Genomic DNA, 12300 nt, shown 5'->3' with positions numbered 1-12300 from the left:
TAACCACCCTAAGACCAAATTATTAGTGTTTGGCATACAGTTATGAGAGGAGCACAAATCCCCGAGACAATATTTAAAAAACTAATGTGAATACTGATTTGTAACTACTTGTTTTTAATGAGTTTGTTTACCAGCTGACAAGAGATGAACCATCCTACACCTTTTTTTTTCCAGTGGGCAGGATAACTTGTCACACATCTATCTGATCATAGAGTACAAAGTGACTTTTCTAAGGAAAGGACTGAGTAACTTTTATGCTGCAACTGTAAAAGACAACCCATATACTGGGTACCCTCAGAAAGGTAGGAAACACTATATGACATAAAATTAAGAGCATCTCTTTTAGTTAATTAAGAAATGGCTTTCTCAACAAGCTATATATGCAGAATTATCCATTGCCGCTGAATGAGGTAATAAAACATCTGTAGAATTAGACAGAGAAATGAAATATAATTATGATAATTTTATAAATTTGCTAACACATTATTATGGTTTTATAAAGTAACTGTATCTTTGTATCCAAGTTTACATCTATCATGAAGCTAAAATCGATGATTCAGCTTCTGCAAAGGTTTAGTGGCTTAACAAAGTGCACGGCAAATAAAAATGAAATTCCCTCTCGTATCTGCAGGATAAGTAGGTCAACAGAAAGATTATTAACAGGACAGATATACTGATTGTTGATGTACTGAAATAAGTGATAGCACTTTTAATATACTACCTCTTTCTTATTTTAAATCCACAATCAAAGTAATGAATGAAGATTAAAATTCATTTACTAATATATAAATTTGCCTTTACATATTTTTGTTTTATAATCTTTTTTCTGTTTTAAAGAAACAACAGAATTTTTTTTTAAAAATACTATTTCATAATATTTGACAAAATTAAAACTTCTTTAAACTCATAAAATATATTAATTGATAATAGTAATTTATTAAAAAACGGAAAAATCTTAAGCAGTTGACAGAAGCTTTCTAAACTAATAAATATTTTTGTTAAGTAATGGATGTACATAATTTTCTGTAACAGCCAAGTTAGTAATGTAATCTCTCAACCAGTTTGGGTGAAAAATATATTGTATCAACCAACTAGTTCAGATCTATTTTTTTCCCCAATGATATTTTTATACAACCCCATATTATTACAATTTTTGGAAATTTAGCATTAACGGATTATTCAGTTAATAATTCCAATGAGTATTCTGAATGGTGATCATTTGGAGAAATTGGCAAACAAGAAGAATATTATTTACATCTCTTCTATATATTTTCAGTGATGGTTCAAAACAAAAGTAGATGCTGTTTAAACAATCACATGATGATATTTCTATAATTAACAGATAATCATATTTTGTTTCAAAATCAGCCATTAATGATTTCTGAAAAATCTTAGCTCATTATTGAGAGTTATAGATAAATAACAAACAAAATCTACCAGGTATTCTGCATATTAAATATTAGATAATAAAATTTTTTGTGTCTTTTTCACAAAAAATAGATTTCATTTCTAGTTGTGTCTTATTCATTAATGAGATATTTTTCTTATTGACTTTTCAGTTCTTCTGAGCGATCCTTTAGATCAGCGACAAATCATATGTGGTAACTATCTTATCTTTAACATACAACATTATGCATTTATCTGTCTAATAAAAACTATTTAGACACTACATTATAAACTAATAAATTCAATAATAAGATAATAATAAATACTTATTAATGATAACATTTCACTAAAAACATAATTTGTTTATACATACAGCATTTTCAACATCTGAAGATGACTTATGAAGATATAAAGGTCCCCACGATGATTTAGTGGAACTGTTTGCAGGTACTTGTGTTTGTCTGATATTTGATGATGCTTCATCATTAGTCCATTTTAAATCATTACCACTATTACAACTAACACTACTGCCTCCAGCACTGGCACTGTTCATTAACAATAAATGGCTCTGACTACTACTACTTGTACTCATTTTTGATGATAAACTTTGTTGCTGATTTTGATAAGATGTTGATGAAACATTACTGTTTTGTTCAGTGACCGACAATGTACTTCGACTTCTTGAACAACTCATGTTACTATTAGATTGTACACTACTAGTACTACTACTATTACTGCTTCCTATTAACAGTTTTTGTTTTGAGCAATCAGATGATGGTGTATCTACGGTTGACTGAATGTTATGTTTTGTTTGAAAATTACTACCATTAAGTCTATTCCATGATATATTATTTTGTTCGCGTCTTAACTGTTGCTGCTGTTGTAAATGATGTTGTTTAGATAAACTATCTAAAGAATCATTATTGTTGTTATTATTTCCATTACTTTGGTCAATTCCAGCATTTGATGAAGTACGTAATGGTGTACGTTGCTGATGTGTCGGTGTACCAGGATAATTTAATAACACTGAATTATTCAGATGATTGTTTGTTTGATAAATATTAGCACTACCATCAGCATTACTAGCATTAGGATTTGTTGTTCTATTTGGTTCACAAGCATTACCATAAGGATACCTTGAATAATTAAAACTGCTATCATGTGATGGCCTTCTATTTAGATTTTCAGAATGTGTACTGAAATTATTTTGTGACAGTTGTGTTTGTAAACTATCTACAGGTGCAGGCCATGGTAATCCAACTGTTCCACGAATCTCAGGACCAATCCATGACTTTTGAATACCACTGTAAAAACAAAGTCAAGCATTATTAAAATTATCTTCAGTTTAACAAAATAGAGACGTACTTTGAAGTTCTGTAAAAAACCTATTAAAATCACAAAGAAGTAAAAAAAAGGATAAGGTTCAAAAAGCAGATAGTACAAACTATTTAATCTAGACTATAGTATAATGTAACTTATTTTGATTTTAACCAACAAAATCAATTACAAAAGAAACCTTTGGACACAACCATGTATGTGAGGAGGGTTACCTGCCACTAAAACACATAAATAGACTCTGTGTTACACCTAAAATTTAACAGATGTATCATCTTTGTAAGAACTCTTTCTGACCAATTTTGTTATGTGCATATTTCTTTTAATTGGTGGTCAAAAGAGCTGACAATACTTCAATATGAAGGTCTTTTAACCAAGATTTATATTATGGGAATATAAAGTACCTTCAACTGCAAAAATTTCCTACATTTTCTCCAAGTGCTAAAAATAGGTACAAAACTTTAGTATTTAAAATATCAAAATCATATGAATTATTCTTAAATGATTCAATTTTAAAATTAGTTGTGGTTAATTGAACCCCAACCTCCAAATTACAATGGTAACCAATGTCTAGTAATCAAATCCATATAAAAACAACTATCTTTTACTACGATCTGAACATCAGAACTGAAAATCAGCTGTTAAACAACAGATTTGTGACGGCTACTTAACCATAAGGCAGGCCCAGTCCTAAAATTAAAAATTCTTATCTTTGTTTATAATTTTGTTCACAGAAAAATAATTATATATATATGTATATAGGTAAATGATTATTTTAGAGAATGAATAGTTGCAGAACATGTATTTCACTTTTTCAAATAAAAAATGGACTGAAACAAGGGGACTCACTGAGCCCATTATATTTACAACAGGACATGTACCTATTATATATATATATATATATATATATATATGTACATGTAATATATATATAGCTGGTATATGCTGACAAAATTGTTTTAATAAGAAATAGCATCACTGGTGAGCTATGATAAATTGTGACAGACGACACAAATGCTTTGAAGAACAGATACCTGGATTTGAATGTTGCAAAGATTGAAGTAATGAAAGCTATAAGTCAATGGATGGATGAAAGATTACAGGTATTAATGAGAAGGACAAGTAAATAAAATTGGAACATGCACAAGCATTTGTGCATGTTCCAACGCTGAAAAAGATAATAGTTAGTTTTATGAAAATTCTGGAGGTTTACAGATATCCCATGCAGCTTTCTGAATTCAGGGTCTGTAAACAGCAGTGTCCCTTCATCCCTTGTTCATGACATATAAGTGAGGGGCAGTCAGGCTGACCAAACCTGAAACATGTGATTAATTGAAACCCAACCACGAATGAAAACTGGTATCAACTATCTAGTGTTCAAATACAAATAAAAGCAACTGCCTTTATTAGGATTTGAACCTGACAATTCTCAACTTCAAAATCAGCTGATTTATTATAAATAAATAATAGCTAAATAATTATAATTATAAAGCTAAAACTTTAGGATAATAGGAGTAGGCAGGTGAAGTATTTGAGAAAATAAAACAGGATCACATAAAAAATGTCACTGTGTGTTGAGAGTTCGGACAAACACACTGGTTAAAGAAATTGAGAAAAGATAAATGAGATGATATGGCTGCACAATATGAATGAGCAATGAAAGGTTACAAGAACCCTGGAAGCAAAACCAATTGAAGAACATGTATAGGCTTACCCAGAATAAAGCAAAAAATGCAACTAGAAAAACACAGGAATGGAAAGAGAGAAACGTTTGTGGGAGATTAATAGACTGGCTTTGGTTTGGGTATATTTAGAAAATGTATGAGGATCCTTATGCAACATGCCAAACAAGGAAATGATATAGAATAAGAATTAATTGTAGTTTAATATATGTATCAGCAGGTACAGGAGTAACAATCTAATACATTCTAAGTTATTTTTACTAGTATAGTAGTAAGTACTGGTAGTAAGATAAAAATTATTCAATACAGATAAAAAGTGTGCATTAGAAATTCTTAGAAATGAACCAAGTGATTGTAACTATATTAAAATTATAGAAAGTTAACTGAATTTAATAATATACATCTTAGTAGACAAATTATACATTTGTTTAAATATAAAATTATGATACCATATAATATGTAGAGTATTTTTAAATTAGTTATATAAAAGTTAACTTTAATAATGAAGAAAGTAAATATCTTACACAAATGTTTGATATAATATTAAATACAGTATATCTTCAAGTTTCATTTACAAATGTTCAATATGCTACCTTTTGTAATACGGCAGATGCCCCATCTGTAATCAATCTCCTGCCAAATCCTACAAAGCAGGTCTATGGTCTTGATCTATGGTGTCAACTGTTTGTGTTATCCTGTGCTTGTGCTACAGCTCAACATTTCCTGGAAGTGGAGGAACAAACACTCTGTCTTTAACATAACCCCATACAGAGAAATCCACTGGAGTTAAATCAGGCAATTGTGGTGGCCAGGAAATTGTTCCACCATGTCCAAACCAAGTCGGCACTTTGTTATTGAGATATACAACTTCACAATGATAATGTAATGTGGTACACAATGAATTCTTACTGGAAAATGAATTCTGTTCTCATATCCTGTTGTAATTGCAACATTAGATAATGTTCAAGCACATCCAGGTACGAAATGCCAGTTACAGTTGACTCGGCAAAAAAAAAAGGATTGTAGATTTTATGACAGCTTACAGCATAAAAAACATTTACCTTAATTAAGTCCTGAACATGTTCAATTGTGTGATATGGATTCCACTCGCCCCACATTCTAACATTATGTTGATTCACTTTACCACTGGTAAAGTGAATCAACATAATCCACTCAGTGAAACCACTGGTATGGAAGGTTGCTTCGTCACTGAACACAATTTTATTAAGATCTATCTTATCTGAAGATTTTAACTTCAGTCTCAATTTTGTCTAAGATGTTCACACAAAACTCAGTTAATTTTTCTTTATCACCTTCACTCAAGCTTGTATCAATTGTAATTTGTAGGGTTTAAATGATAGTTGATTACACAACACCCTCCATACTCAAACCCTGGGAATATTCAATTCTAAGCTAATGCGTTCTGTTTATTTACCTGAACTACAAATGTATATCTGCTGCACTTGTCCAATTGCCGCTTCAGAAACTGAAGGTCTACCCTGACCTATGTGATACACAACTGTTTCAATGAAACAATTGTACCTTGCAATAACAGACCATCTTTAGGTGGTTGCTTCTAATATTTAATCATGAGTTATCTTTGAATGGTAGTAGCCAATTTGCATTCATGAAATCATAAATAACACTGAGCACACTCTATACTGGTACACAACTACTCCATGATGACCAATGGAATTATTAATTTGAAAGTGCCACCTAGTGAGAACATCAGAAACTAAACAGTGTTAGGTGAGATGGGAATGAAACCACTGTATTCAGTGGTGTAAAAACAATTTTGTAAGTCTTTACTTTTTTCATTTACTTTTGTATAACTAATTTAGCAATACCATGTATATCATACATAACTCAAAATAAGAATTTTATTACAGGATTTTAAATAATATAATCAAACATTTTTGTTTGTATTATCAATTAGGTTTAATTATTACAATATTAATTATGCAACATACAGCAGTTAATCTTTCTTGCTATGCACGCTTATTTAAAAAAAAAAGTTTATGGTATTACGGTGTAAGGTAAATAAAAATAATTTTACAATTGAACTTACCTAATGTTGTTTGTAGGTTGTCTCATTGAAGCAAATGGTAAATTTCTAGGAGATTGATTTGTTGGTGTACTCATGTTACTATGATCTTGTTTCCATGGATTATTTCCTCCTCCTGGCTGTACTGAATTATAACTACCAGTAAGAGGTAAGCCTGGAATTCTACTACTGACAGCTCCTACACGATCTACTTGCATATTCAACCTGTAAAAACAAAAGGAAATTTGAATAGAATACTGTATTTTTTTTAGAAGTATTTAATATTTTAGTTTTCTTGTCTTACACTTTAGATTACCTCTTGGTTAAAATATGGTGCCTATTTTGTTTAATCAGGCTGCTCAACTTTAAATAAAAATAACCAAATCATTCAAATTCTGAATGCCACAGGATTGATTTTAGTTTTATTAAACTAACATACATATTAAAAGATAACAAAATAATTAGTAACTCTAAACTAACTCCACCATTAAAACCTTTCGAAAAAAAGTACTACTTTAATTACATAATATTAATTTTTTTTATTCTATAAAATTGATAATTAATTAAAAACAAATCGAGAACATCAAATACAACCTTGATATGCTACACAAACACAAAATAAAATCATATTTTAAAGTAATCAAACATTATGAAAAATATAAATACAAAAAAATGGAAAAAAATACAAACAAAAAATACAAAAATGAAAAGCTATAATTCAAATCAACAAACTTCTTGATCACGTTCTTAATATATACCTATCTTAACTAATAAAAAAAGAACCTAAAATAACACCACTTGATGCCTAGGTAAATAAAGCAGCAACCAGCATCAATCACCACCAAAGGTTGTTGCAAGAGTGACTGGAAACATTTACAAGCAAGTTAAAAAATTTGTTTTGGTTTGAAATTTCAAAAGTTTGTAATTCAGACTAATATCAAATAAATTTACAATATACTTGTAATTTTGATTTAAACACTGTTTACAATGATTTCAACCAACCAGCTAGAATTTTCAGCAACATCTGTACTTCGATGATGTGGGGATCCCAGAAGTGTAGCCGGATTCCCATACAATGCTGAACATAATGGTCTATTATTTGCTGAATCAGAAAGAGATCGTGGCACTGCAGTTGTACTGGTACTGCTACTTAACATTCTGCAACAGAAAATTAATAATCTTCTATAAAATATATTATCAGTTAAAAGTTATAAATATTATAAAATATCACATTTAAAATATGCTTATATTGCAGAGAAGGGTACAGTACAATTTTTCATGGTTTTATGTAATTAAAAAACAAGATTTACGCTCATTTGTAAATATACACTAAAAAAAAAAAAAGTTTTATCAGTTATTTACTAAAAATCTTACAGAATATTTCAATGAGCAATACTTTTTTTTATACTAAAAGAAAAAAAAATGAGCTAATAACTTGTATTTTAAATCCATGAGGAGGAAAAGTGACAGAACTTAAGTTGTGAAATGGACAAGAGTATTTGTAGGTTTCCCTACAAGAAAGAACATGAAAAAAATCAGCATTGACAACTTTAAAGATATTCTTAGCTAAATATTAGCACAGAACAAACAAAAAGCTGTTTTATGAAGCTTACTGCAAGAAATTTTACATAAAAAGTCTACTTCTTTTAAATATGACTATACATACTCATACTAATAAACGAGAATACGAGTATGTGTACTTGCTCAAATCTGATAGGTCACATTTATTTCTATAAAATTATAAATGTAACTAAATATTAATTTAAAAAAAAAATAAAATAAATTTTATAATTCAGAATTTGAAATTTAACCTAAAAATTATTATTTGTATTTAAAATAAGTTACTAATTCCTTAATTTTTGTTAACATAAACATTTAAAATTTATAATATTTTGTCATATGATGACTTTCATTTCATTCAGTGGTTGTAAGATAACATTTAATTGTATTTAGAATTATGTATATGCTATGAGAATAGTGTTGAACACTCCTCAACTCCAAGAGAGATGGAAAACCGTAATAAAATAGTGAAAAATATATTATCTAGTTAAAATGTATTAAAAAAAAACTATTAGCAAAAACTGGAAATATACATACATACATTACATTTTATTTTTAACATCACCTAACATTTGCTTGCTTAAAGTAAATTCACAACCAGAGACTTAAAATCAATTTATGTGCACTTGTGTATTTTTTTGTACTTTTATTTTTTTTTACAATGTACATCTTCAGAATTAAGAAAGATACCTTTAGAAAAAAATCTGTACTTACACATGTATGAACATGCTACATGTATGTATGCTTGTGCGAAACACACATGTGTATGTGCATATGTACTCACATGCACATATATGCATGTGCACACACGCTCACACACCACAAGTAAACACAATCAAAATGAAATTCATAAATTCACAATATTGAAATTCTTCACCTATATTTTATCAATCATAGTTTTAAATTTCAACATTTTGAAATATGAAGAAATGCCTCATATGTTTCCAATAATAGAAATCAAGAAAATAATCCAGTATTAATGAAAATTAAGGAAAGAAGGCATGAATCAATTTAAGTTAGACAAACTTAATAAACGAAGTTAATTTCATCTTAAACCAACAAAAGTTGCCGAAGGAATCCTATTTTAATCGTTTTTAATGCAGACGTATAATTTAATTTTTATAGAAATTTGAACAATTCTAAAAAAAAAATTATTAATTTTTAATATTTAGGTTACAATGTGTAAAACAAATTTTTTCTCTTTAATATCTGTGGTATATTATTTTCCTAAAATAAAATATCAGTTAATTTGTATCTATTCATATAATGTAAATACAATACAAAAACAATTAGTGATTTGCATTGATATGATAAACAGTGTGTAAACTAATACAGAAAAAATTAAAATCTTTAATAAAATATTTGGTAAAAAGAATCACATCATTTGGCATTAGCACGGACTTTTTTTCAATTATTGGATAGTTTTTGAGATAAAATTATTACCTGGTTGGCAGTTACAGAATTGCTACCTAAATATTTTCAGTTTAGATGGTGCTTGATTTACATCATATATGAGTTCCTAATACTCTAAGGATAACTAAAAGACTGAGAAGAGTATGTACAAGAAACCATAATGTATAATAACAAAAATAGCTATTTTAAGGAATAATCTATATAAGTGCAGTATATAATATTAAAATTCAATATTTTCTAGAAATTTGTAAATCATTTCAGTAATTCTGATTTCAATTTTACTCTCTTATTTCAGATATATTAATAGATATTAGTTTAATGTGTTATAGACATTTATTGATCTCAAGCAATCAAACATGTGCCAATATTAGTTATACAGTAAAATTGCTAGGAAGGTAAATTTACAAAGCTTCAGAACTTTAAGTTAATTAGTTTAAGAATAGTAACAGCCATAATAATAACTTTACAATAATTTAATATACAATTTTTCTTCCAGAAATTTCAAGAACACAAATATTAACAATTGTGGAGAGTTATGACACTAATTATTTTTTTTATCTCTCTTAACCTTTATTTTTTAAACAGATAATAATTTATTTTAAATAAAAATATTAAATAATTCACAACACAATCTCTTTTTAATATTCAAGCCAATGGTAAGTGGATTAAATATAAGTTTATTTAACCATAATTATTTTCTTTTAATAATATTTCATATTGTATCTGTTATTAATGTTGGTAAATGTTATTGTAATGTTATTAAGAGTTGGTAAATGCAAACAACTTATTTATTTACACATGTACATACATACTAATTGTACTTATACATGGAAAAATAAATTATCTAACTTTTAAAATTATTAGCTGTTACAATTTACTTTTAATTTTTAATATTTTTAACTATTAATCTTTAGTATTTTTAAAATTTTAACTAACAATATGGTGTCATTAAAATGAATAGAAATTAATTACAATCATATGCTGTTAATGAATGTATGATTTATGGCAGAAAATTTCATGAAAATATTTATGTACAAGCAAATTAAAGATTTATAAAAACATTTAGGCTGTGACAGATAAGTAACAGCATTAAAATTCAATCCCTAACATTGGATACATTAAAACTGCAATTAATATATCAAAGTTTAAAGACAAATAAATTTTCATGAAAAAATAAGTACTAAAATGTAATCCATTAGTATTTACTAAGGTTATACATTTGTGTGATTATTCATATTTTTTCAGAATTTGATGTCACATAGATTTTTGTTTGGCTATTCCATTATGTATTTTGTAATCGGAATGCTTTTGAGGAGGGAAGGAAATTGTGCCCTACCTCATTCATTAAGTCCTAGTATACCTTTTTAGCATTGACTAGGTTTTGTTTTACAGCCAATAGTAACAATGGTGAGGGCAAAACTCACTTTCAAGTTGATAATTTTATATATATATATATATATATATATATAATATGAGGATTTTGCATTTTTTTATATATGCTTTATTTATTTATTATTGTTTTACTTTGATCCTCTGAACTGTTAAATTATATTTAAATATAATTAAAAGAATTTAAATTAAAAAAAATATATAAATATATTCCTCTGTTTTGAGGTGAAAAATTATAAAAATATTCTCAGATGTTTAAAAAGTGATTTGTTTCATTATAAAATAAATCAATATATTTTTTAATGTGAAAATCAACTTTTAAACAAAATTTCTAATTTTGCAAAAAGTATACAGGTGGGGATGTTCAGTGGTGATTTAAATATGCAACAAAAAAGCTTACATCCTCTAATAAGTATTACAATATTTTAATTTACCAATACCAATCTTTTATAAAATAATATACTTCAACACTGCTGTCTAGGCTCTGTGCATCATTAGTAACAATAAAATCAATCTTTGAAAAGATATAACCTTTTTGTTTTTATTCAAGATTTGCTTTGTTAAAACATCACAAATAAGAAACAAATCATTAAAAATGCACTCTTTATCTTAATAAACTGTCAATCACAATTCTTTTTCCTACTCATAAAAAATAGAAGAAATTAATTTATTCAAAATTTACATCAAATTGGTCCATGCCTCTTATACAAAAAATAAAAAAAAGAAGCAACAAAAAGAGGTTTTCAGTTATTTTAAGTAGGCTGATGTTTATTTTGTTTTCTTTAATATAAACAGCTAAAAACTTCCCCAGCTGGTATTCTGTTCAAAAGTCTTCTAGTTTTGAATTTCACAATTTTTGGCATTTTCATGATCTAAAACATGTCTAGATCATTAAGCTTTGAACAATGTGATGAATTAATTGCCTTAAAAAATGTGATAATAAATCACAAATGTATTGACAAATATATTCATATAAAAGTGCACTATAATAATATAAATGCAGATTAATTAAAAATATGTCTATATATAAAAAAAAAGGAATAATTTACTAAAACTGTGCAATACAAAAATATTGTATTCAAAATATTATGTCATTATTAATCAAAGTATTCATAGCTACATTTACAGTTTTATACGTGTAAGTATTCTATAAGAAAATATCTGTTTAAAAAGAATATTTAAAGTCAATGAACTTAGAAAATAATATTATTATTAAAATAACTTCTGAAAATTCAAAAAATTCATCAACATACTGACCCACTAGGCCAATTAAACTCAAAAACAACTTAACCACCAAACACAGTAACAGAAAAACCTAAACATAAACTAATACCAATAGCCAACTTTCACGCATCATCAGTAGATACATAATTTTATAAATACATAAAAAAATAACAAAAAAGAAATAAAAACTTAAAAATTCAGAAAACATAAACCCTACTAACAACCACAAAATTTGTAATACAACTTCACTGGCATACTGGAATGATG

The 12300-nt window shown here is 27.5% G+C and overlaps 1 protein-coding gene and 1 long non-coding RNA gene across 3 annotated transcripts in view; one reads left to right on the top strand and one right to left on the bottom strand.

The window, feature by feature from the left end:
* LOC142322005 (uncharacterized) overlaps positions 1–10209 on the top strand; it is a 37186-nt gene extending 26977 nt beyond the window's left edge. For both annotated transcript variants that reach the window (XR_012755760.1, XR_012755759.1), the window contains 4 exons: positions 175–302; positions 1560–1601; positions 6488–6616; positions 9917–10209. This is a non-coding gene — a long non-coding RNA (uncharacterized LOC142322005). The remainder of the gene's footprint in view (positions 1–174; positions 303–1559; positions 1602–6487; positions 6617–9916) is intronic.
* The window catches only part of LOC142322004 (uncharacterized), a 783616-nt gene that overhangs the window by 17079 nt on the left and 754237 nt on the right, over positions 1–12300 (bottom strand). Inside the window, exons 19-21 of the mRNA XM_075360579.1 lie at positions 7450–7605; positions 6472–6672; positions 1760–2690 (exon numbers count right to left, since the gene is read on the bottom strand). Coding sequence (XP_075216694.1) covers positions 1760–2690; positions 6472–6672; positions 7450–7605 — 1288 coding nt within the window. The remainder of the gene's footprint in view (positions 1–1759; positions 2691–6471; positions 6673–7449; positions 7606–12300) is intronic.

This window comes from Lycorma delicatula, chromosome 3 (assembly GCF_047948215.1).
Source record: "Lycorma delicatula isolate Av1 chromosome 3, ASM4794821v1, whole genome shotgun sequence".
Classification (NCBI taxonomy): domain Eukaryota; kingdom Metazoa; phylum Arthropoda; class Insecta; order Hemiptera; family Fulgoridae; genus Lycorma; species Lycorma delicatula.
Note: the sequence above shows the minus strand (reverse complement) of the source record. Positions and strands in the feature narration are given on the sequence as shown.